Below are 27,087 nucleotides of genomic sequence, written 5' to 3' on the forward strand. Positions count from 1 at the left end.
AATTTATTTTTTATAAACCTCAATTTTCTGTTTGTAGTTCAGAGCCATTTTCGTATGGCTGTCTTTATCAGCTTTTAATCACCGTTACGAAAAGAAGCTAAAAAGGGACATAGCAGATGGCAACGAAAACAAAAAACTAGACCTATAAATTTTATATTATATTTTCATAAACCAAAAAAAGATGTGTGCGAAAGATGTTCGAGGTATTATATGTAAAAAACAAATCAGCTGCTTGAAGATAAAGAGGAAGAATTGAGACAGCATACGGCCGAAAAAATAACGATGAGGGCAGAAAAAGATCGAGACAAAAAAGAGTGAGGTTCCAGTTCTGTTTTGATTTAGAGAATGAAATTATCAGAAGTTGTGTTGGAAATCACTTTTATTCACCAAAATTTAGTATGTACAATCTTACAGCTCATCTTTTTTTAGTTTATTGTGTAATTTGGATTAAGATGATGCACGGCACAACTGGTAACTGGTAACAACTGGCACTTAGTCAGTGCGTTTCGAGAAATTGTCGACAGGGTCTTAATGGATAACAACATAAAGCATCTTATCACTTGGAGTAATAATTGCGTCCCTCAGAATAGAAATTCCTCCTTTAGGACCCAGATTTAGGAGGCTTCACTATAAAATATTCTGTGCCATGACATTAGTTAGTATTAGCCAGAGTAGTTCAGGAGGTTGATACCATTCATAGGGAGATAGAGAGTCATATGGCTTTAAAAGAGTTCTATTCACCTACAGGATTTTTTAAACAGCTTAAAAACTTGAACAAAAAAAAATTATTTATGAATTTATTAATGAAAACTGATGATTTGAAATTTTTTTAAGAGTATGCGTCTAAAATGAGCTATAATAAAATTCAATTTTCAAAAGTTACATCTATGCGATTTATAAATTTCGATAGCGGTGGTAGTAAAAACTTACAAAATTATATTCGTGAGTAACGAAGTTCTATCTGTTGTCTTGGTTATTTCAAAGAAATATCACAAATAGGATATTCCTACATTTTATTTCATAATTATGTAGATCAACAATTCCAAAATGTCCTGGCAAAATTTTATTTTATTCAATATAAAGATAAACATTCTATAGGGTTTACAAACTTTAACAGAAAATTACTCAATTTGTTACTTGGTTTAAATAACACCATGTTATTCTAGCATGACGTATGATCTCCAAATAACCTTGTATTTTTTACCTTTTGACTAGTAGATTTTTAATTATTTTTTATTTATGATTTTTCAACTTGTTAAACAGTAGAAGATTAGCTAATGTTGATTAAAGTTAAGAACTTTACTTTGGAAACTAAGATTTTTTTACACGCACAAAATATGGTAAAAGTGGATAAATGAAAGTACAACACATTTTTACAATCACTATGCACATACCATATATTTATAAATTACATATTAATATAAAATAATATAAAAAAATTTGCACAACCTTTACCTATATGCAAAATACAGTTTTTGAAAGTTTTCTTAATAAAAATTACATGTTATTCATTATTAAAACATGTTTATTACTTCGTCAAAAAACTTGTTAAAATGTTATAAAGTAAGTTCTTGACAGATATTTTGACAACTTTTCTTACGAAAATAAATATTAGTTAACAACAGGGTTTTCATATATTTTTTCTAAATTAATATTACAGACCTTTTGATTACGTTACTCTGTAGTAACTCACAATTTAATTTTTGGTAGAGAATACTAGATTACTATATAATATATAGTTATCTATAATAAAATATAGAGCGAATAATCCTTTTATTTACCAACAGCTTTTGGTAAAATATTGCCTCGCCAACTCCATACATGTTTAGTTTCTCTGTTAAAATAGCTTTAACCAATTTAATTTATTAATTATTATGTAATATATGATATTTTTACAAAAGTTCCGAAGCCTTTTCCAAGGATCCAGGATCTAATTAGTAGTTGAATTACATTCAAAATATTTAAAGATGAACCTCCTCCGCTGGAGCATAGCGATTTCACGCAAAATTATTGAAAATTAAGTACATTCTAAAAATAAATTACATATTAAATCATTTTACAAAAATCGCTTAAACTAATATTTACAGAATAAAATTTGTAAAAATTGCCTTAGCTACTTTAAGTTCAAAAAGGCAAATGTCGCTTATCATCACAGATGTGTTTTATTTACTTTGTAGTAAATTAATTATCAAAACTTTTATGTTAAAAAAATATTTCCTTAACAAATTTGCCAATTCTGCCTGCAGAATTAAATATACTTTAACAACATTATTTTATCATTTTTAAAAATTAACATCACAGACGTTCTGACTGTATTACTTTGTAGTAACTAACAATCATTATTTTTTATGGAAAGTACCATAAAACTATATAGTAATCTATACAATATTGCTCCGTTGTTAGTGTGTAGTAATAGAGCGAGCCCTCCATCTTTCTTCCATCTGTACTAGCGTTGTTGTGATCTGTACATATCAGCAATAATCTTCACTATTGGAATGCTACCAACAGCTTTTTTGAAAAATAATTCTTCAATAGCTTCAGCTGATAGAGACCTTATTCGACTTAATAGCAAAAACTCTTTACTAAATCTCAACGGATCGTGTAATCTCGTTGTCGTAAGATATTTATTTAGGCTCATTTGAGCATCATTTGAAATCATTTGAACCGATCTTTCTTCAAGCAAAGCCTTAGACTCATCATTTCCTGCTAATCCAACAGGACGAAATAAGGAAATAACTCGTAGAAAAGAATACTCATGTGAATCCAAGTGAAAATGTTTCATTTGCACTAAGGTATCTTGAAACTCATGTACACGTTGAATAAACAAGGCTGATCCTTCTTTTTTTATAGCTTCATTAGTTTCCATTAGAGAGGAAAGGTCGATTATTGGCAGAAACTGTGCAGCCCCAAGAATAAACAAATCTTTCCAGCTTTCTTCCAAGAGCAATAGTTGATCACTCATTGGTAGGTTTAGAAAGTAGGGCAGACTTTTTGTCCACTGCACGTTTAAGAATAATAATCGGGCAGCAGATTCGCAGATATCTTCGGGGGTCATCACAGCTGGTGGTGGAGTTATTGGTGGACTTATTAGGCTCGGTGGCTGAAAAGGCACCGCTGGAATCTGAAAAATAGAAAAATTGATTTATAGAAATTGAATGCATTAGATAAGTAGACGTCATTATAATACTTTTAATTTAAGTTATTTACCCCATGAACAAATCCAAATGAACTCGATGGCATAACAGATATGGATCCGATTATAGGAGTATCAAGATGTGAGGGAGGTGATAAAGCAGATTTGGGTAGAACTAAGTCTAAGCCTGCACTACCTCCTGAAGACGTCATTTGAGGCATCTCAGATGGACTTCCATATACAATGTTTGCTCTTTGATGATGCTCAAAGAATGTTGACATTGCTCTACGTATCGTTGAATTTCTAGGTCCTCTTTCATGTTGAACTGCTGTAAAAGAGTATATTTTAATTAATAGAATTTACTCATTCCAAATTATGCTTTATTAAAAAAGCTTTTTTCAACTGCACTATTTATTTTTTCAAATAAAAAATATTTCGATAAAAAAAAAAGAATAAATAAAAAATATTATTTTATATTCTAATAAAAGTTTCCCCATCAATTCCCGCTGATAAAATTGCAACTGCAGGTAAAACATTTAAAAACAAAATGACCGCTGGCCGAGATGAAATTCACAGTTTCATAGCAAAAGATTAAAGAGGAATTTATTCTGTATAACCCCTTATGTAATCTTCTTAGCCTAATCTTCAAAACCGGCACGTTTCCCCTCATTTAGAAAACTGCCAGTATTTCCCATGCATAAGAAAGATATACTACAGAATATTGAAAATTGTCCCGTATGTATTCTATGGAACTTTTCCAAAATCTTTGAGATTATTATTTACAATTCCATATTTCATCAAGTTCAATCGAAACTATCGATAAATCCACGTGGCTTTTTTACCCAAAAGTCATGTATAACCAATCTTTGTACCTTATCCCGAATTCTCTCGTAGAAAAGAATACTCATGTGAATCCAAGTGAAAATGTTTCATTTGCACTAAGGTATCTTGAAACTCATGTACATACCTTATCCCGAATTCTCTCCTCTGCCATTGATGAAAAAAGCCAAGTTGATGGAATATATATACTGACTTCAGCAAAGCCTTTGACCAAATAGGTTACTACATCTTCACAAGTTAAGGAAACTGTTTAATTTTTCTGAAAAGCTTACTGCTTTGTTATCATCTTATCTCATCAATTTTGTTAACAGTTTGATCGCAATCATCTAAATCTTAGCGTTTCTAAATGCTGTGTTATGTCTTATCATAGAATCAAAATTCTAATAATATTTAACTATACTATTTCCAACGATGGGCTTACATTCGTCCCTCATATTGATTATATAGTGGCTGCTTCCTTAAGACTATTAGGATTTATTATTCGGAATTGCAGGCATTTTAGCAAATCATTTTCTTTAATAATGCTGTATCACTCGTTGGTTTGATCCAAGCTCGAATATGGGTCTCTGGTTTGGTATCCTTATTATTAATGCCATATTAACTCCCTTGAATATCCAAAGGCGCTTTTTGAAATATCTTATTTTAAAAGAGCATGGTGCCTATCTAGTTAGAGGTTCTAATCACAATCATGTGTTATCCCGGTTCAACTTAAAAGCTTTTGTTTTGAGGAGGGAGACTCTCTCTGCTATTCTTGTGGAAAATTGCTCAATAACCACTTAGGTTTTGCAATGAAAATTTGCGTATATACATATACAATGAACAGGCAAGTGTGCAGTTGAACATAATTTGTTCTTACTTATACTCTAGCTTTATTGATTCGTAATTATACTGTCATGTAATTCCGAGTTAACAAGTCGAGTTTATGACGTTTTTCTTATGAATCCATAACGACATGGCAAACTACGATAAAGTCTTAATAAAACTGAGCAAACATTATGTTAAAAATTTATATTAATATTAGTTTTAATACACTGGATCTAATATGTCAAAAAAGACTCTATAATTATCTCGTAAACGGGTAATTTGATGCAAATTAAAAGATTAAGTTAGGTATTTTTATAAATCACATTGTTTGTCAGAAACAAAATTTTCTTCCAGTTAATCGTTATCATAACTTTAACGGTTTTCAAAAATCTAAACATATTTCATTGAAATAATATTCTCCATTATAATAGTATTGCAAAAAAAAACTTGTTTGTTTATAAACTAATAAATTAAATGGTGACAGTTTTATTAAATAAAATGATAATATTGACAAAAACATTGCATTATTTTTCCTATTTTTCAAGAGGACAATTAAAAACAATTTTTGGACCTGACGCAAATTCACCTTATCATACATTCACGAGCTTTTATGTTTTTAATTTGCATTTTTGACTTTTGCTTTTTTTCATTTCTCAAAGATAACGTTATAAGTATCTTTTTAAAAAATGCCAGATTAATCTTAAAATATAAATTCTTAATTATTATATTTAAATTATGCATTCGCTCTACTTTTGTTTAAGAATCAGAAGGACATTGTTCTAATTATAAATTTATTTTTTATGGTTTACTCAATTTTTGTATGCTTTAAAATTTTTTATGTGAAAATATTTTTTTACCGTAAAATTATTGGCATTGTCTATATTTTATATAATGATATATTAATACCAAGATAGCCATTGTAATAATATTTTTGAAAATTTATTTAAAATTACAAAAATTCTTCCAGTAATAATTTAAATATAGAAGATAGCATATACATGCAGAATACGAATAATAAAAGCTCTTAAATGTATTAAAAATTTTTCAGCACTATATCGTAATAAAACCAACAATAAATACAAGCACTCGCAACTAAAATGAAACAGTGTTTTAATATTCTTTTGTGTTTTATCAAGAGTTATTATGTTGAGTATTTTCTTTTGGTCGCCTTCAGTCTCTGCCACCAGGTGCAATAACAAAAAGTGTACGGTTTATACTTATATTACGTTAAGTAGTGTTTTCTTTACTGATTTGGAAAGGTCTAATTTGTTGAAGTAAGGAAGGGTTAGTAATAATATAGACTAGATGTGCCAAGTTTAATGCTACTTCGACTAAGTTGTTTATTTATAACATAATAAATAATTTAAGTGGCACAAGACTAAAAATTTTATAGATAATATTGGAAACCTAATAAACGTTTTAATTAAGTAGCTAATATTATGATGAGATGCTTTTAACTTATCTGCAATTTGAACAAACTATATAAAAGAAAAATCCGACATTTTAACAATAAGTGGCATAACTATAAAATTTTTAACTAATTATGCTAGTTAAGCATAATTAGTTAAAAACTGAATAAGTGATTTCATTTGCACTTTCTTATCTTTTTATATCAAATAAAATTTAAATGTTCTTAATTTTGAAGGTTGGTCGACTTATTAACTCGGTTATCATATTATAGAAATATTGTTGATTTCCAACCAGGATAAACGTGATAAGTTTTAATTTTATAGTATTAACTATCAAATTTACCGTGTAATAATTATCATACAGGATAACCCACAATATGTGACAATCTTCTAGATTTGTATAGAGTAGAAAAAAATGGTTTTTATAGTCTGTAAAAGCCTTAAAATATTTCTAGGTCATAATAAGTTCATAATAGGCTATATTTATATAGATGCTTATAGATTCCGTTAAAGATCCTAGATTCTTATTCAATTTTAAATTTCTCCTATTACTAATAATACTAACGTTGTGGGAAATCTCATAAGTTATTATTGAAACTAAAGGAGGTTAAAGAAGAGGTTATTTCTGATAAATCTCTGTTCTACTCGGTAAATATAAACACACTTAAGATTTGTGACAAATGGATGCCATAAAAAATTTTTAATTTAACCTTTTAAAAGAATTTTTAAGTTTATGTTTTTATCAAAGATGTTTTCACCTAGGTTGACTTCAGATAAGTCCTTTGCATTATTACGAATTTTTATATAGTATAAATTTACTACATACTCGAAATGAAAGATCAACAATACTGCTACAAAACTTAAAAAACAATAGAATTTACATCTTGTGGCATTTTCCACAATTTTTGTATATAACACTATAAGATAAAAAGCACATAAATTAAAATTACTCGAAAATTGTGAGCAGTTAGACTATAGATAATATAAACTTTTTCATCTGATATGACTTTCTCTGTCACTTAGTTTCAATCTGTTCATGCTTTAAAACAATCTTACGATTTCTTAAAATTGTATTCAGTTTTTAGATTATTCATGAAAATATACGAATTATGTAAAACTATCCATTTAAATAGAAACTGAACAAAACTTACCATCTTTATTCATCCCGGCTTCTTGACATTTTTCTAATCGACAAGCTCTGCACTGATTTCTATGGGTCTTGTCGATAATGCAGGATCCTTCTTCTTTACCCTTACAAATGTATTTACGATTTCTACGTATGGATCTTTTAAAAAAACCAGCACATCCATCGCATGCGAATATATTGTAATGTTTTCCTGAAGAATAATCACCACAAACCTTGCAAGGTATATCAAGGATTCGACCTGAAATTAAAAAAAAAACAATAAATATAAGTAAAATGTTTTAAAATAAGTTAAATATATGGAAGTTTTAGCTTTAATTTAACTGTTTATTACACACCATTAGAAATAACCATCGCACCAATATAAATATCACATAACAATTATTAGCTCTCTTAAATCTAATCGCGCTCAGTTTTTTACTATATACTGATAATAGTCATTTGCACACTATGAACCAAAGTTACGAGTACTTAAATGACTTAATAATTAATTGATTAAATACCGAATCCATTATAAAAGAAATTGGTACTATAAAAAGTGAGATTAATGTCAGAAGTATTAGAAAAAGTCAAATATAAAGATAAGCCTTTTATGTTATAAAAAAAGTAAATGGCAAGCTGATTTTAAATTGATAATGATAATAAATATCGGGGTTTTATAGATAGAGAGCCCATATGTTTCTTTAACTACATTTTTTAGTATAAAATACAATATTTTTTTTAAATTGAACCATAGTTAAATTAATAAATAAAAAATATTAATTATATTATTATTATTTATTATGTTTAATTCATAGTTAAATGAAATATAGATAATAATAAGATTTACAGAAGGTGTACCAAACTATAACAAAGAAAAAACGGGGACTTTAAAAATGTAAATTAGTACATTAAAATTTATTAAGGCTTGAACATTTATTGATATTTAACGGATTAAAAATTAAAATTAAAAATTTCAGTTTAACAAAACGAAAACTACGAGCTAAAGAAAATCTAAAATTACTAAAAATGCAATAAAAATATAATTTTCATTGTATTTTTTAGATTCAGAACAAATCAGAAATGAAATATCCCAAAACTTTCCTAACTTAAACTTTTTTTCATGGTATATCAACAAGAAAAAATTGCTAATGAGCTGAAGAGGCGGAAGAAACTTAAATGAACTATAACTTACATTACTACTAAGTCATACGTACACCCTATGTGACAAATAATAAAATTTATGGTAGGGTATAATCTTATCCTATAAAATAACAACAATTATAAACCTGTCGATTACTAATTGGTCTTATAATTTTATTTGCAGCTTTACTATATGGGCTAAAAATTATTGATCCATTTTGTTAAAATAATAACAGACTATTCTTTGAATGGTTATAAACTATAACTTTAACTATACTTATAACTCTAAATACAATAATAATTAATGTTTTATCGACAGAATGTAAATAAAATTATATAGGTGTAATAAATTTGAAAAAGTTTTATTTCGTGTTTATTTAATCATTAGCATCTTGGTTGACAATTTTTATTTAATGAGTTTATTAATTATATTAAAGTTGTGTTTTTGTATTGCTGATAGAAAATAATGTTTTAAGTAAATGTAATAAATATTATTGTTTTAATTGAGGTGTTATAATATAAATAAAAAATAGATTATTTTTTGGGTATAAACTAGCTAAAAGCCTACTTATTTTGCTACAAATAAATAATCAGTAAAATTAACCAAAATACTTTCATAATAGAAACAGAAACGGACTGATATTAAATTAATAATGGTCGACTGGCAATTTTTCAGTGTGCCAATAAGAATAAGACCAATTAATTTTGAAGTAAAATTTTCCTACCCATCTACCTATAATATCTCTAGGTCTAGGAGATATTATAGGTAGATATAGACATCACCATAGATATCATCCAATCAGATGTTATGCATGAATATATATTATTGAAAGACTTAAAATCCATATTCATACCGCTGATTTTATACAAAAATTAAATGATTATGCGAGATTTGAACATAAATATCTCTGATCAAACTAATTTAAATGTTATACAATACCTTGATATTATAGCGCTGCGCCGGGTGGTTATTTTCAATGTATAAATAAGCTTACTAGGGTTTCATTGATTTTCTCGACTTGCATTGATTATATATTTTAAAAAATTAAAAATTAACTAATATAATAACTCAAAAAGAATGAAGGACCTGGAAACAGAAACATGGGCAGAAATTATAAACAATAATTAAAGTGATGAAGCCTATTTAAATTTTATAAATAAATTAAATAAATATGTAAAAAAAACAACACCTCTATAAAATTTACAAGCAAATAGAAGAAGTGGATAAATTCAATAAATCAGAGAGACAAAATAAAAAAAATCTTATACATAATTCGCAGCGCATGTTCAATCACAAATTATAGCCATTTTGGAGACTTTATAAATAAAGTAAGTAAAACAGCAAAAAATAATTACCATAAGTAGAAGATCAAAAAGAATTATGGAAATTTGAAACTTTATCAGCGAGGTTACAAATAGACAAAAAAAAACAAATAAATATTTCATATCAATTAAAAATTAATCTTTTGAAGACACCACTGACACAAATTAAAATATTAGTTATGTAAATAACTTCAATGTATACTCTTTCCTTCTGAGTCCTGTAACAAACAACAAATTTATTTAATAATAAAATTCATTGAAAAACCATTTAGCGCCAGGAACACACAGTTTTTATTAGAAAAATTGAAATAAATTTTAAAGCCTTTGTAACATTTATTTAATCTATCTTTTAGCATCTCTGTTTAAAAATATCAATTGTCACACATTCTGTGTATATAAATCTGGTAATGAAAAAAAAATGACCAATATGTTACAAATAATTTTGCGAAAGTCTTTAAAAAATGTTAAAGCAAAACATTATGAAGTTTTTAGCTCTCAAGAACATACTTTACTCTAAACACTGAAAAGAAAAATATAGAGAATGCTGTTTTCGGATTTGTAAATAATATTAACCTAAATTTACAAAACAGAAAGAAAAATTTGAATCTGTTTGTAGCCTTAACAAGGGCTTTCGACACAGTTTCTCACAAAACACTTTTTAATAAACTTAAAGATGTTGGCATCAGACAATGCTCATTGCATTTACTCCTAAAAGTAATAACTAATAAAACTTATCTCTTCAATCGAGTACGACGCGTCAAAATAAATGACACTTTTAGTGGAGCAGAATATATTAATACGGGTGTACCCCAAGGTACTGTGCTAGGACCTATTTTCTTCCTAATATTCATTAATACTATCGGAAATATTTTCCAGAAGTGCAGCGTAATATTATATGCGTATGATACTGTTTTTTGGAGATTCCTGCAATGAGTTATATTAACGGACGGAGAGTCTCAGAGCAGTGCAAAGTTGGCTTAATAACAAATCGCTAGCTCTAAATTTCAGTAAAGTTGTATTTATGACTTTTAGTGCATCATCAGCAGATCAATCGAGTTATAATTATTGAAAAATTCATAATTTTAGCTGCCACACCCTAAATAATACTTAATGTAATTCTTGAATTATAGCATAATATATAAAATGAAATATCTGGGAATTTTTCTAGTAGATCAAAATCTTAAGTGGAATGATCATATAGCCTTCCTAAATAAAAAAACTAGAAATATGTTTTACAAATTTTATCAACAAATATCTTTAAAAAGAAATTACTTTATTGCTTTATTATTACAGTTCCTTGGTGGAATATCTTGGATAATGTATTGTCCTATAGGGTGGCGCATACAACAGTACACTAAAAAATAGTAGTATGTCACAATTTAATTCTAAAATTATATATAAAAATTCTTTTAGGTATCGCTCTGAACACTTGTATAGGAATTAAAATGCTTTATTAGTGAAAAATCTATATGCACACTGTACAATAAATTATATTGTCAAAATTTAAATTATTAAAATTATTAAACTCTATAATACTAGATATATAGAATATCTAGTATTATACTATATAGCCTATAATACTAGATATTCTAACCAAGCAAACATATCTGTGCCTTATATGCCAACTTCAATATATCAAAGACCTATAACTTTTTATGGGCCTACACTATTTAATAAACTTGCCATAAATATTAAAGTCCTATCAGTCAAGAGTAAAATTAAATTTAAAAAAACATACGATGAATTTTTTGCTTTACAACCATAATTTTCCTGCCTGCCATACATCTGCATTTCTAAACGTTGTAGCGGTTTCAATTTGGTCTGGGGAGTATAGGGGCAAACAAAATCTGTTTCATCAGATCTTGGGCTTACTGCATCATTAGGTTAATTATGGTTTGGCTTAGTCGTTTTAGTATTAAGAATAATTAACTAAACAACAGTTATTATTTGTCGTAGGCTAACTATAATTAATATTCTATATAATAATAAACTAAAAACTAGAAATAAATGTATTGATTTAATAAGTAATAATTCATAATATGTACTATGTAGTAAATGAAAATCTCATTTTTTAAAGTAATTTTATCACCCAATTTTAAATTAATTAGCAGCACGTTAGTTGCCTGCTGTGGAATTGTGGGGTCCGTGGTTTGAATCCCAAATATGGCATGATCGTTGGTATGTGTCTGATTTAAATATAACTATAATTTTGAAGCTAAAGAACTTAATTTATAAAGCTTAAATACATTTCATAAATATTCTCAATGAACTGCCTGATACTATAATTTTCAAAAAAGTACCTTACGTTTTTTTGCAGTTAAAACTTGATCGTAAATAATGCCAATTTAGTAATCTTTTATCTAAAACATAAATCCCTTTATTATTTTTACTGCCTTTAAAATACCCTACCGATTATTTTTGTGAAAAGTTGTCGGTATATAAAACACCAAATCTTGCTTATCATCGTAAAAACAGGAAAATCGGATTACCAACGAAATTGCCTAATTTATTGCTGTACAGTAAACTAATTCCACAAATAGATGCATTGTTATATATATGACTTGATGAGTATCATTGACTTTTTATCTTATTTAGATTCTAATATTTATACAGAGAAGTTATTTTTCTTTCATTTAGGAATATTTAAAACTTCTTAGACATAAAAATATATTTATTTACTTTTGTGATTTATAGATTGATTGGATAAATAAATTAAATATGGTCTTAATCAAGCACGTGCATATATTTGAAGGATTAAGGAGGATTGATATTATAAGAACAAGTTTGTTTAAATATGGTATATTCTTAATGATTTTGTTATAAATAAAAAGAAACAATAAAAGATATAAATACATTTGAGACCTAAAAGCTTTTTTATTTCAAATCTAATAAGCAAATATCATTTTATACAAAAAAAATATATATTTTTTTAAATTATATTAAAATTATTATATTACATAAATATTAAAAATGCTGCTTAAATTGATGCTTTCGAACTTCAATTCATACTTCTTTTTGACTGAGGAACCCGCAAATGCTGCGAACTCTCTGTGTTTGAAAATAAGCAAAATATTTGATTATTTTTTTCATTTTTTTTTACTTTGCACCTTACTTTCTAACCTTCTATACAAATCTATGTTTTATATCTTTGTGCGACTAATATGTAAGACTTACTGCTCAGGGAAATTGTTCTTAAATCGGTGGTTCGTTAAAGAAGTATTAAGTAGCATCACCTCTGAGCCTTTAAATGGGTAGCTTCAAAAGTCCTTATATGTTAGCCTTTTCAGATTGATAATCACTTTTTAAAGCTTTTTGACTGATACCATCCTATACTTCTAACACTTTAAAATTAGAGGCGTAGCACCTTAAGGTCCTCTGTATTAGTTTTATTTTGAATTATACAGCTTTATTTAAAAAAAAATTATAAAAAAATGTACCAAAAACATTTATTAGAAGTAGCAATATTAATATTAATTTTAATGTATTTAAATAGATGTTATTTTAATTGTGTGTTATTTGAAATTTAAGTGGCCATGAGTGTATACTTCGGCATTAATCTTTCCTAAAAAGAATTTGTTTTTTTTTTATACTTTTTATTATAACAAAATTTATCAACTGTATTTAATAAGTATATAGTCATGATTAGATCAAAGTTTGCATTTTATTGTTCAATTAAAAATGTATTAAAATAATATACTCTAAAAAATAATTGAAAAAAATTACTTACTTGATGAACCTGATGAACTTTGACACTGCACCTTTAACTGCATTTGCTGCGCTTGATGTTGCTCTAACCGTAACATCTCGGTACCACTCGCGCTAATCATATTAAAACAGTAAAAATTAAATAAATCACCATAAAAAATACTACACTTAAACACAAAACTTTATCCGTCACGTCCGAAGGCAAACTGATATTGCAAGGGCCAGTCAGAGAATTAAAAACTTTATCCGAAAAAATTATTACAAAGGGCTATCATGATAAAGGTATGCCAGTTCACACCATCTGGCCACCTGATTGGTGGGTGATCGTCCCCTTCTCTCTAAGGGATGAGCCATATCCCTCCCCCTTTAGGTGTACCTTTTTATGGGTTAATCTAATGGGTGGTTTTGAACTGAGGATCGTTCGTGGGAAAGAGACAACTGTATGACACTGTGGGAGGCTAAAAGGCCAAAAGGCGAACGCTGCTTAACTAAATTAACAAAAGAAATTAAGTTAGGATAGATCATATGGTAAATTTAAGTACCTATTTTAATGTTGAGGTATTAAAAATAATAAAACAATAAAAGAGTTTCCTTCACAAAAAAAAACGGAAGTAGAAATAGTTGCTAAAAAAATATTTTATATAGTTGTGTTAAGTCAATATATTGCAACCAAATCAAAATGATTGGAAAAGATTTTAATAATAAAATCTTTCTATTCAGTCCTTTAGTTATAGTTTTTATTATGAATACGTCACATGACTATTTAGAGGAAAAGTAGGGGAAACAATAACAATATGGGTTTATTTATTTACCAATTATACATTTTTTGGGATAAAGGTAAAAATATCCTTTTTTTCAAAAATTATAAACAATTTTTTTGAAAAGTACAGCCTCACAGCCGCATCATCAGCCAAATAGTTGAGATTTAGTTATTAATAAAAGGTGTACAGAACAAAAATGTATTTAAATGTAGAATTTCTACTTGTCAACACCAATGTAATAAAATACAAAACACTAATATACCAATACATATGCTATAATAATACTGTAATTTTAAATGTAATCTAAAAAACGCTGCGAGTTTAAGTATTTGCAAAAGCCGGAAAAAAACTGAGAAGAATCCATTAATAGAATTATTTTGTGTGTGCCTACCTGGGCTTGTTACAAATTTAATAAGTTCAAATAAAACATGGGTAATTTAAAAAGTTGTAAACGTAAATAGTAAATGCTAGGACCAAGTATTGAGAAACTCATTAAAAATATTTAATAAATTTATTTTCGAAAAATTTGCTTCCAAGTAGCATTTGACATAAAAACTGTATTATATGTATATACAGAGTGTCCCATAAATATGATAAACAATTTTACAGTAGGTTCCTTTACGAAAAAAGAGGATAACTTAAAATTTCCTTGTCCAAAAACCAAAATAGAGGGTTATGAACTTATTCAGGGTTACAAATTTAATTTTTAAATTAAAAAGAAAATAATATTCGTAAACGTTTTAAATTGTTTTATTACACTTTCAATGAATGATAAGAGACAAAAAATAAATTAAAAATAAAAATTATGAATATTTGCTAGTAAATGTGTGATATGACCTCCATTTGTTTCAAAACATTTTAAAATTATTTTACTGAAAGATCCTGATCTTAAAAAATAATTGCATATTTCGAAATACCTTAACAGCAGTTAACATTTTCACTATTAATTACTCTCCTGTGTTACTTGTATTTTTGTTTAATTTTCATTAAATATTTAATTTCATGTATCCCCATATGCAAAAATGTAATAGGTTTAGGTCTGGGCTTTGTGCGTGCCCAGGTTTTCGATTTCATATTTAGTTAAAGTTAGCATTTAAATACTCTTATCACCGGTCTAGAAAAATTTGCATCATTTACATAAAAACCGTAACTCAGTGCATATTTAAAGATTCTTATAAATTAGTAGTAATCTTTTTTGTAAAAAATTTAAATAAAATTCTTCGTTTAGATTTCGAGGTAAGTCGTATGATCTTAAAAAAACATTGTTTTTTACACATTACCAAATATTAATTTTAGTTTAAAGTTACTTAAATTTAATATTAATTCGTGTTGAAAGTGTCTTTCACTAATGAGGTTCGGATTTTCAATATCCCATAAATACTTGTTTCTTAAATTAAAAATTTCCCATGGGGCAAAAGTCGCTTCACCCATAAACATAATTTTATTTATAAAGCTGAATTTTATTGAATCTAGCCTTGCTAGAATATCTGAATCTAATAGATTTGGCATAGACGTGAAATGATACAAATAATGATGTTCGCGATAAAAAGAATGTTAATATTGATGACCTAGTATTTCCGTTCATGCAGCCATATGCCATACACTTATTTCTAGATCTTTAGCAACCTGGATTAATACTTTTTCTCCTTGATCGACATTACGTCTACATGGACGTCAGGTATCCCGCTTTGGTCTAAATAAACCTGTTTCCTTAAGTCTCTAAATATTTTTAATAAGTTTAAAATCTGGCTGTCTCATATTTTGATATAATTGCGGATAGCGTCGGCAAGCTTATCAGTATCTTCGTTGTCTTTGACTTTTAGACTAGAAAAATGTGACTTCACCTATTTGTTTTTAAATAAATCCCCTGTTATATTATTCATTATTATTTATGAAACACCCTGTATATTCATAATATATAATTTTGATTAATACTTAGTTAAGTATTAATCAATATTATGTATTAATACTTAATAAAGGGTTGTTGTCCATATCTTTTATTAATGACCAAATCTCGTTAGCGTTCTAAATTTAAATATAAAATTTGTTACTTCTACTGACTTTTCCTATATATTATTTTATTTTTAAATACTTATCCGTTGTCCTTTTAATGTTTCTGATGATACGGTTGTAATACGTGAAATCCGTTATATTTTTTAAAAAGCACATAATATGACATAAAAAAATATTAAAATATAAATATTTTAACATCTCCAAAGAAACCACTATCATATAATGTTTTAGTAAAGTTGTTTCAATTCAAATTATACTACTATATACTCGTATGTATATATACCTTTAATAGTAAAAACTTTTCATATACCGTTTCTATATAACTTAGAAGGAGGAAATTTACTCTGTTATAATTGGAATTCATGTCTGTACTATGTAACGGAATTTTATCACCGTACCTTCACCAAAACAAAAGCGACAGCTTGTCAAAGTTGTCTTTTACATTTTTTTGAATAAAAAAGGGGGTTTTGAAATTTTCTTTTATCTTTGCTTCTACTTCACTCAAAAGGAAGAAATAAACATTTTTATAATTGGAATTCATACTTGTACTGTGTGTTAACATTTTATTACCATATCTTCACCATAACAAAAGTGACAGATTGTCAAATTTTTACGTTTTTTTGAATAACAAAAGGGGGTTATGAAATTCGCTCATAATTTCTAGGAGTTTTTCTTTCCTTTTTAGGTTCTAATAGTATTTATATGTATATTTTTAAGATGTTTTTTTTCATAATATATTCGTGTTCTTATATTTATTTTTAATCAACTTTGTAAGTGTTCTAACAATTTAAATGTTTTTGAGCAATTTCCTACGACTTGGCAACGTTGCAATGATTCGTATACGATCGCGTATTGGACATCACCCGCGCAGTTCTACAAATAGCGCTATAGGACGGTTGTGGCAAAGATTTGAAAAGACTGGTGATGTGATAGAAAGACTGACTAGTTAAACAAGAGCAGCAGAACCCATACATAGTAGGTTGATTCGCCTTCAGGCATTACAAAACTCCCGTATTACTGCCAACCAGTTAAAAAGTGAGCTTCAAAATGTTCACGGCGTTAGCATCACTGCTTACATAATAAGAAATAGGTGACATGAAAATTATTACAAAAGATACTAGGGTCATTGCTGGAAGCTGTTACTTTCGACCTGTTACTCCAGACAAACTTACAAGTGTTGTTCAAACGATAAAAAATAAGAACCCAGCTGGTTGGGATGACATATCTATAAAGGTGTTTCTAAATTTAACTTAATCGTCCTATATCACCTTAGCTGCGACCATAATGAAGGAAGTCTTCCATCTCTATTAAAAACGAGCCTATTGTATTAGTCTACTCTTCGAGGGAGGAGATGAGGAAATCCTTTCTGAATATAGACTTAGTAGGCCGGATTCCTGGAATCTAAAAGTACTTGTGACGCAATTTTTTGAGTTCTTGAAGAGCTGTATCTTAGTATTAATAAGAACGGTTTCCCTCATTGCACACCAAAATACAATGCTTCCAATGTATTTTGTGATGTTTCTAAGACCTTCGATTTTATTGATCATGGTATTTTGCTGAGAAAGTTGGCTATGTATGCCTTTAGAGGAAAATCCCTGCAGTGGTTTCAATTTTATCTTGAGGGTAGATTTCGAGCCGTTTCTTTTTAAAATACTAATTGCCGTTTTCGCCAGACGTTCCATTAGAATTCCAGTACTACCCCGTAAAAAATGCGCAAGAAGATTATGATGGGCCGAAGGACATCAGAACTAAAATAGCGTGAATGGGCATGCATCCTTTTTACCGATGAAGTAAGGTTTAAGTTTTAATTTAAAAAGGTGAGGGTGTGACAAACACCTGGCAACGCGTCTCGCTTGCAAACCATTCAAGAAGTTACACAAGTTACAGGTACCAAGGCAGAACCGAAGGTTTGGCCTAGAGTTTCGAACTAATCTAGTTCTCACTGAAGGGTTTTAAACGAATATCGAAACATCAACGCGCTAGAGTATTTTGGTGAAAGTGCACCGCAGTTCACGTCCGCATGTTACAATCACCTGACCAATCCCCTGATTTAAATCCTATCGAGCAAATTTGGGATCTGTTGCCAAAATATTTTAAATAGGAAGGAATAGTATTCCAGACAAAGGAAGAGTTGCTAACCTGTATGCAAGAGCAATGGCTACATATAAAGCGAAACGACATTGGCAACTTAATAAGGTGGATGCCAAACACATGACTAAAATGAAAAATTTAATTTATACCTAAGTTATATTCCGGTGTTACAGAAAGAGTTTTGTTTTTTAGAGTAGAACTGGATGGATTTATTTGGCTGAATGATTAAGCTATGAAGTGAAGGACTTAAGATAAATCAACCGTGCAAATCATTAGGATTTAACAAAGTAACGTTTCGGAATTGTATACATACTTATATTATATTATACATAATATGTAATACATACTTTTATAACGTTACTACTATACAAGAAAATATACAAAAATTACCTCAAAAGCCTAGAATAGAATTAACAATAACTCCAAAAGTCTAAAACTAATAAAAAAATAAATAATTGGTCCAAAATTACTTCAACTGTCTCGTAAGAAATAGAAATATGGCTTGAACAGCCTTAAGAAAAAATAAATGATGCGGCCGTATTTGTTTTTAATTAAATTCTGCTGTTACTTTTTGTATTCAGGTTGGTAAAAGACCGCGTTTATAAAATATTCTTGGTAAAAACTTTGTTTGATATCTTCAGAAATAAAGAAAGAGCATATTTGGATATAGCAAAATGCTAGTTTGGTTTAAAATTCGTATTAAAGAAGATTTCTTATAGGTCTGAAATCATTGTGATAAAACCTGCTAAGAACCAAATACTTACTCGGATGCCTTAATGTTCTGTAATCTCTTTAACCAAAAAATTCACTTCTGCTTCCAGGCATTGAATGTATTTAGATAGAGTTGACTAATTCTAATCCTTGTTATTCTCTTATAATGTACATTTGAATTTCTTATAATGTACTTCATATGATATAAAGTAGAGTTTGGAAAATGCTTACATGCTTAAATTTATTATGTTATTTTAAATAGACAAGAATATACATAAATTAAATGGCTGATTTAAAAAGGGAGTTTATAAGTACAATGAAGAAGAAGGCCAAAGATGAATTAAAGAAATGACAATTTTAAAGGACACAATTATATGTTAACTAGCTTTTAGGAGCATATTTTCGTTCTAAACCCAAAAGATGAACTAAAGACCAATGGAGAGTCCGGGATCTATGAGATAAATTGCAACGATTGTGGTAAAAAGTACATAGGACAAAGGAGAGGATGGATCAATGTCAGATTTAAAGAACATATAGCTCATGTAAAATATGGAAGAGTTAAAAAGTCAAGTTTGGCTGAATATGTTTTAAATACTGATCACTTTGTAGGGATAGACAACTTAAAATTATTTAAATTAGTTACTTACAATAGAAAAATAGATGCATACGAAAGTTTAGCAATATTTAAAAATAAAAAAAATTCTTAACAGAGATAAAGATCCAACAATTGACTATAACCTTATAGTCAATTGTATGATTAGCGTTTAATGTTAAAAGTTATTGGTTTCATCTTTAGTATATAAGGCCAATCATAAGTAGTTTAAGTTTAGTTTAAATCTTATATATTTACACAGTGCTTTCATTTCAAAACGATCCACCCTTAATAACTTTGTTAAAAAAAAAAACACGTCAAATTAGATATACAGGGGGACGTTTAATTATGCATTTACTGAAGTTCTGTCAATCACCTCCTCACCTTTAGCTAACCTTACTTTAATATGTCAAATGGAAACCCCCATCGTGTGATACATCATAGTAAGGAGCGTAAAATTCGCTATTCAACGGTTATCAAATCAAATAGTTAGCGAAAATGTCTAGAAATAATAAATAATTTATTTACGCCAAACTTTGGTATGTCAAATGGCTACCCCATGGTGTGATACATTATTTTAAAGGACATTCATTATGCTATTAATGGTTGTAAAAAAAAAAATTGATTGACCAAGAAGCAATTAAAGTGTAAATCGGTAGGGTAGAAAAACAAATTTAACAAATTTATTTTATTAAATGTTCAAAATGCGCGCCGTTATTAGCAAGACAATAAAAAAGCCTATTTTCATACTCCTTACGAACATTGGCAAGGGTCTGCCCGCTAATTTCTCTGCATTCTTGAAATATTCTATTTTTTAAATTCTCAATACTCTCAGGTGTGGTTTTATAAACTTTGCTTTTTAAGTAGCCCCAAAGAAAAAAGTCTAGTGGGGTTAGGTCCCGAAGACCGCGCAGGCTATTCGATTGCACCACGTCTGCCAATCCACTTTTCTCAAAAATTTTCATCAAGCGACTCTCAAACTACTAAAGTGTAGTGCGCGGGAGCTGCATCCTGCTGAAAATGTATATTATTTTCATTCAATAATATAGCATCATGTTGATCTACTTGATTTTCCATAGATTGGATAATGGAAGGGTATATTGCATTTTCTAAAAGGTTTAAATAAATTTCGCCAGTCACATTTTCTTCTAAAAAAAATGGCCTATTTTATTACCATAAATTCCTGCCCAAACATTAATTTTTTGGGGATATTGGGTATGCCTTCCCGAAAAACATGCGGATTTTCATTATCCCAGTATCTACAGTTATGTCTGTTCACCAGGCCATTTAAAAAAAAGGTCGATTCGTCACTAAAGCAAATGTTCTTCAATAAATGGGGATCGTCGTCAATTCGCTGGCATATCACTTCACAAAATTGAATTCTCCTATCACAATCACCTTCTCCGAGTTCATGAAGAATATGAATTTTATAAGGAAAGAACTTTTTTTTTTAAACTGTATGTACGGAACCAGTGGAAATATTTGTTAGTTTTGCGGCCTTTGGTATAGACAAAGTTGGATCCATCGCAAATTGTCCTAGTACTTCAACTTGGCATGCTTCATCGACAACGCTATTTTCGTATTTTTTCTTATTGAAAATCGATACCGTCTCTTCAAATTTTCGTATCAATTCTAATACGTATTTATGGCTCAAGTTTTTATCTTGATACCTTTCATTAAATGCTCTCGCGGTTCTGCGAGCACACCGATCTTGAGCTCCATAAAGGAAAATTATTTCTATTATTTCGGCTAGCGTATACACCATTTTATTAACTCACTGTTTTAACTAAAATTGAAAAATTGGACGCGTCAAACTGACAGTTTTAACAATAATAAATCGCCTGCTTTTTAAACGCCTTAAAAATATAAGGTATTGCAGTATTTTTTTGTACCTATTAGTTTTTGTACCTATAGGTTTCGCAAAAAATATAAGTGAAATAAATACACATACAAACACAGACTGCAAAGATTTTTGCAAAAAATTTGAAGACACTCTTTTTTCTCGCAAATAACGGTACACATTCTTTACTTAAAAAATATATAATTTGCTTGAACTAAATGTACTGTTTGTTACCACACATTTTAACTTCTAAATTGCTTGTGTTTTTTTTTTGACGATCTATTATAAAAAATGTAAGAATTTTTAAATGATGTAGGTACCACACTAAAAGTATTCATTTAAAATACCAAAGTTTGGCGTAAATAAAATATTCATTATTTCTAGACATTTTTGCTAACTATTTGCTTACACATTTACCGATTTCATTTTTTTGGTACCGTTGAATAGAGAATTTTACGCTGCTTACTATGATGTATCACACGATTGGGGTTCCCATTTGACATATTAAAGTGAGGTTAGCTGGAGGTGAGGAGGTGATTGACAGAACGTCAGTAAATGCATAATTAAACGTCCCCCTGTATATCTAATTTAAGTTTTTTTTTTTTTTTTTTTTTTTTAAGAAAGTTATTAAGGGTGGATCGTTTTGAAATGAAAGCACTGTATATATATATATATATATATATATACAGTGCTTTTCTTTGAAGTCCCCCCCCATTTATTTTTTGAACGGGTCAAAAAAAATTTTTGAAACTTGGCATAAGTAAATTGGTCTATAGATACTATTTTTCACTGTAAACTACGTAGTTGTAAATTCCAAGATGGCGGCTGGGCGACATCTTGAAAAAAAATTTTAAATAGAAAGGGGGGTCGTGTGGTACCTCATTTTAAAGGTCTCAATGAGTACTTTATAACCCTGAAATATTAGACCCATATCTTAACTCGTTTCAAAATAACGGCCTAATAAAAAAGTATTTTTTTTATTTTAACGTTTTACATTTTTATGATTTTTGAATAGGTAAAAATCAGTGTACGAGAATAAATGCGTCACTATTTTATTTTGACATAAAAACGACAGTTCTAAATGTCAAAATAACACATAAGCGCCATCTTGAATAAATGCATTAAATAGAAATCTTGTGTTACCTCATTTAAAAGATTTTATTGAGTACTTTTAATATTTATTACATGGACTCGGTGGACTCTGTTTTGACCTGTCTAAAAGTAACAGCCAAAAAAATACACTGTTGCGATTTTATTAACGTTTTTAATAATAATATACAAATAATTTATAATTTTTGAATTTTGGATTTAAAGATTAACTTTTTGGTTTCTAAAGACTTACTGAACCGCCCTCGTATGTCACATTTCACGTTAAAGGTTATTAAACATTATTTTCAGTCCACCGAGTCCATGTAATAAATATTAAAAGTACTCAATAAAATCTTTTAAATGAGGTAACACAAGATTTCTATTTAATGCATTTATTCAAGATGGCGCTTATGTGTTATTTTGACATTTAGAACTGTCGTTTTTATGTCAAAATAAAATAGTGACGCATTTATTTTCGTACACTGATTTTTACCTATTCAAAAATCATAAAAATGTAAAACGTTAAAATAAAAAAAAATACTTTTTTATTAGGCCGCCATTTTGAAACGAGTTAAGATATGGGTCTAATATTTCAGGGTTATAAAGTACTCATTGAGACCTTTAAAATGAGGTACCACACGACCCCCCTTTCTATTTAAAATTTTTTCTCAAGATGTCGCCCAGCCGCCATCTTGGAATTTACAACTACCTAGTTTACAGTGAAAAATAGTATCTATAGACCAATTTACTTATGCCAAGTTTCAAAAAAATTTTTTGACCCGTTCAAAAAATAAATGCGGGGGGGACTTCAAAGAAAAGCACTGTATATATATATATATATATATATATATATATACCGAGCGGAACATAGGAAATCCCATGTAAATTTTAAGGCGGTCAATTATTGGCTTCCCTGTACATTTTACAGAAAAAAATGTAAGATAACTTTTTGAAGAGACCAATATGGCAAACCCTCGTGCAAAGTTTCAAAAAAATTTAATAAGCGAATCTTGATTTATTCAATTAAATGTAATTGCAAAATTACCAAATTTTCGGTTCAGGTAAAACCAGACACCATCCACCAGCAAACAATTTGTTATAAGGCTTTGTCAAATCTGACATACAGCCGAATACAAGAAATTTTTTTTTTTCGTTTTATCAATCTCACATTCAAAGTACAACCATACATTCAAAGTAAGACACGTTAACATTACTTGTTAACGCCACTTAATTATAGGTATTTTTTCGTCAATTAAATAATTCATACTTGTTTCCAAATATCGACTGTTACTGACTTATTGTCAGTTTTCTTAACGTCAGTGACAATATTCATTTTACTGGTGCCCGTTTGGTTTTACCTGAACCGAAAATTTGCTAATTTTGCAATTACATTTAATTAAATAATTTAAGATTCGCTTATTAAAATTTTTTGAAACTTTGCACAAGGGTTTTCCAGATTGGTTTCTTCAAAAAGTTACCCTACATTTTTTCTATAAAATGTACAGGGAAGCCAATAATTGACCCCCTTAAAATTTACATGGGTTTTCCTATGTTCCGCTCGGCGACGCACCACCCGGTATATATATAGATATAAATATATATATATATTTATATCTATATATATATATATATATACCTATATATATACCGGGTGGTGCGTTACCGAGACTCTAAATAAAGACTATATATATATATAGTCTTTATTTAAATCATACTTATTTTTTTTACTATGCGTACGCTTTAATGTATAAAAGCACATTTGGACATTTGTGTCTGAGATTTTTTTGGTAATTTCACCAAATAAATTAATAATGCAATGATTTATAAGCAATTATTATAACACCGAATGGCGCGGGATAAAAGGAACATTACTTAACCTAAAATCAGTTCTTTGGTTTCATGTTAAAAATTAAACTAGGTGTTAGCTCACTTTTCGCTACGTCAAGCGATTTAATTTTTTTTGGCACTGTTGAATAATATTTTAATGCTACCTATAATAATGTATCATACGATGGAAGTTTCCACTTGACATATCAAAGTGGTGTTAGCTGGAGGTGATTGACAGAAATTTGTCAAATATAAAATTAAACGCCCCCCTGTATAAACAAAAACAATCAAATTGACTTCTGATTGTTTTTTTTTTAATTTGTTTTAGGAAGTTTTTAAGGGTGGTTTGTTGTGAAATGACAGCACTGTATATATAAAGAGTACAATAGTAACGAATATTAAAAAAAGTTAGCTAGTACGGTGAGCTAAATGGCAAAAGAATCAGTTTATCGGGTTAATCTGTTAAACGGGAAACAGAAACGAAGTAAAAGGGGCCCTGTTCTGAAAGAGCGAATCTTTTTACCTATATATACAGGGTGTTTCGACCCTGGAAAAAATTCCTTTTTAATAAGGTATTATAAGTAATATATTTTTTTAAACCTAAATTTTTGGAAAACACTAAATTTACCGCAGTAGGCTAAGCTGACAAGACAACATTTAAACTGTCCATAAATGTTACTTGTAATAAATACAAGATTGACAGAAATATTAGCAGTGTAATACTATAGTAGTGTACACACATTTATTATTTTCAAATCACCTGTAAATATTTCGAGAGAAACTAAATTAACCTATTTAATCAAAAATATAAGTAGAAAAACTTTATTAACAATTTTATTTTATATTAAATTTAACACGCGTGAATTTATTTTATTATTTTAAAATAAAATTATATTAAGTACTCAAATTGTTTGCTCTTGTGCTCCTGTATAAAGACACTTATACACTCTATTACGAATAATGAGCACCGGGCAATTTATTTCACGTCTACTTAATCTACTAAATGCCCTAATAATAGTTAACTGCATCTCCGTATTATTTAAAAAGTCTCGCCTTGCATAAACTCCATTTTTAGCGTTCCATAAAAATGTATCTAAAATATACAAATCAGGAGACCTTGCCAGCCATCATACAGGACCATTATTTCCAATCTAACTGTCACTAAGTCTGTCTGTAAGATAATTTGAAACTGCCTTGGTGATTTATTGTTTGGGGGAGCACCATCTTAATGAAACCAAACTTTATAGTAATTTTATAAAGAAATCATGTTCTTTTAAAATCGGTCTTAAAAACTAGTAATAAAAATCTCCGTTAAAAATTCTATTAATAAAATAAATTTCGTATCGGCTAAATCACACTTATGTCCGAATTTCCCGAAATTGTCAGAAATTATTTGGGCTCCAAATGCGTATTATTTCTATTAGAAATGCCACAGTTGTAAATGTACATACTTTCACAGGTCCATATCGCCTTCTCAATATAATTGGAGTAATCAGTATTTTTTTTAAACTTTATACATATGTTTTACAGCACACGTCTAATGTGTTTCAGCATCAGTTTTTGAACTAAATTTATTTAAACTGACTTAAATCCACTTTTTAAAGCGGTCACCTCACACATAAGAGAAAATAATATTTTGGGAAACTTGCATGCAGATTTTTCTCGGTTCTTATTTATCTACAAATTATTTTTTTATGTAGAGCAATAAGTACAAAAATCCATCTCTCCATATTTACTTTTAGGTTTAATAAAAGAATCAACGCACCTTAGTGTTATTGTTTTGCCAGCTTATAGTAAAACTGTGTGTAAGTTGGTAACATTAAGAAGTTTTTGTTGTTTTTTTGGTATTAAAGTATTTGTTATCAAACGAAATATATTATAATGTCGAGTAGTTTGTACGAGGAACTGAGGAACCTGTTACAAAAAGGAGAAGTATTTCGCATGAAAATACTAACGGAATGTTATACGTGAAGCACGTATAAATGGCGAATGCTACGTAATATATACAGAAAAGCACGTCCCAAAAAAGTCTATTCCCAGTACTATAACATGTAAGTGCTCGAGCAAAATGTTCCTTTCTTTTAAACGAGGAGGTCATATACCAAATCGGGAATTACTTCTATTCAATGGAAAATAAAAATACCCAAAATATGCATCTTCAAGGTTGGATTAAAGTAAGAGAAGTTAAGCGTAGGCGTCAAGAAAAAGGCAATCTCTTCATAGAACAAGATGATCAAAATACGGTAGAAGATCTTTCACATGAAATATTACTTTAGAATCAATGGCGAACTTAAACGTGTGTGTCTTATCTTATATATCTTTTACAAGTTCATGTTTTTCATGTTTCATGTTTATGTTCATGAGTTTCTGCTGACCGAGTTCGTTGCATTTGCAATCTTTTAGTTGAACATAAAACTCCTTCTGATATGTGAGGTAAAAATCATAGTGGAAATGCTATTCCAGGGGACGTTTGCATTAAAGTTCATGAGCATATTTCAAAATTTGAAGTAAAGGAAACTCATTATGGGGGAACTTTGAGATGAATACTTAGATGCTAAACTTAATATTGTGAAAATGTATGAAATATTTACAAGCGATAACTCTCACTTTAAAGATATTGTAAAATACAATTATTATTATATCTACTTAAAATTTTGGTTATTCATTTGGTCGACCACAAGTA

At 28.8% G+C, this 27,087-nt stretch overlaps 2 protein-coding genes across 5 annotated transcripts in view; one reads left to right on the forward strand and one right to left on the reverse strand.

Annotated features, from left to right (window-relative positions):
• Positions 1 to 27,087, forward strand: part of LOC126743422 (fatty acyl-CoA reductase wat-like) — a 234,027-nt gene that overhangs the window by 171,439 nt on the left and 35,501 nt on the right. The gene's annotated exons all lie outside the window — the stretch shown is intronic.
• LOC126743423 (nuclear receptor subfamily 2 group E member 1) lies at positions 1,616 to 14,491 on the reverse strand. 3 transcript variants are annotated; one of them, XM_050450515.1, is made up of 5 exons: positions 14,463 to 14,491; positions 13,503 to 13,594; positions 7,338 to 7,571; positions 3,208 to 3,461; positions 1,616 to 3,121 (listed from the first exon to the last, which is right to left on the reverse strand). In XM_050450515.1, the coding sequence occupies exons 2-5, from the start codon at positions 13,576 to 13,578 to the stop codon at positions 2,447 to 2,449; spliced, it is 1,239 nt and encodes a 412-aa protein (XP_050306472.1). In that variant the 5' UTR covers positions 13,579 to 13,594; positions 14,463 to 14,491; the 3' UTR covers positions 1,616 to 2,446. The 3 variants fall into 3 exon arrangements, with proteins under 3 accessions (XP_050306472.1, XP_050306471.1, XP_050306473.1); XM_050450514.1 differs by lacking the exon at positions 14,463 to 14,491 and having other exon boundaries at positions 13,503 to 14,357; XM_050450516.1 differs by lacking the exons at positions 13,503 to 13,594; positions 14,463 to 14,491 and adding an exon at positions 7,669 to 7,876.

Source organism: Anthonomus grandis, chromosome 12 (assembly GCF_022605725.1).
Source record: "Anthonomus grandis grandis chromosome 12, icAntGran1.3, whole genome shotgun sequence".
Taxonomy (NCBI): domain Eukaryota; kingdom Metazoa; phylum Arthropoda; class Insecta; order Coleoptera; family Curculionidae; genus Anthonomus; species Anthonomus grandis.

Bases quoted from the DNA above. Each gene is read 5' to 3' on its own strand.
- LOC126743423 (XM_050450514.1), bottom strand. From the start codon at position 13,602: ATGATTAGCGCGAGTGGTACCGAGATGTTACGGTTAGAGCAACATCAA. The intron at 7,572-13,502 runs GTAAGTAATTTT...TTTTAATTTCAG, and splicing joins AAGTTCATCAGGTTCATCAA to GTCGAATCCTTGATATACCT. The intron at 3,122-3,207 runs GTAAATAACTTA...TCTATTTTTCAG, and splicing joins CATTTGGATTTGTTCATGGG to ATTCCAGCGGTGCCTTTTCA.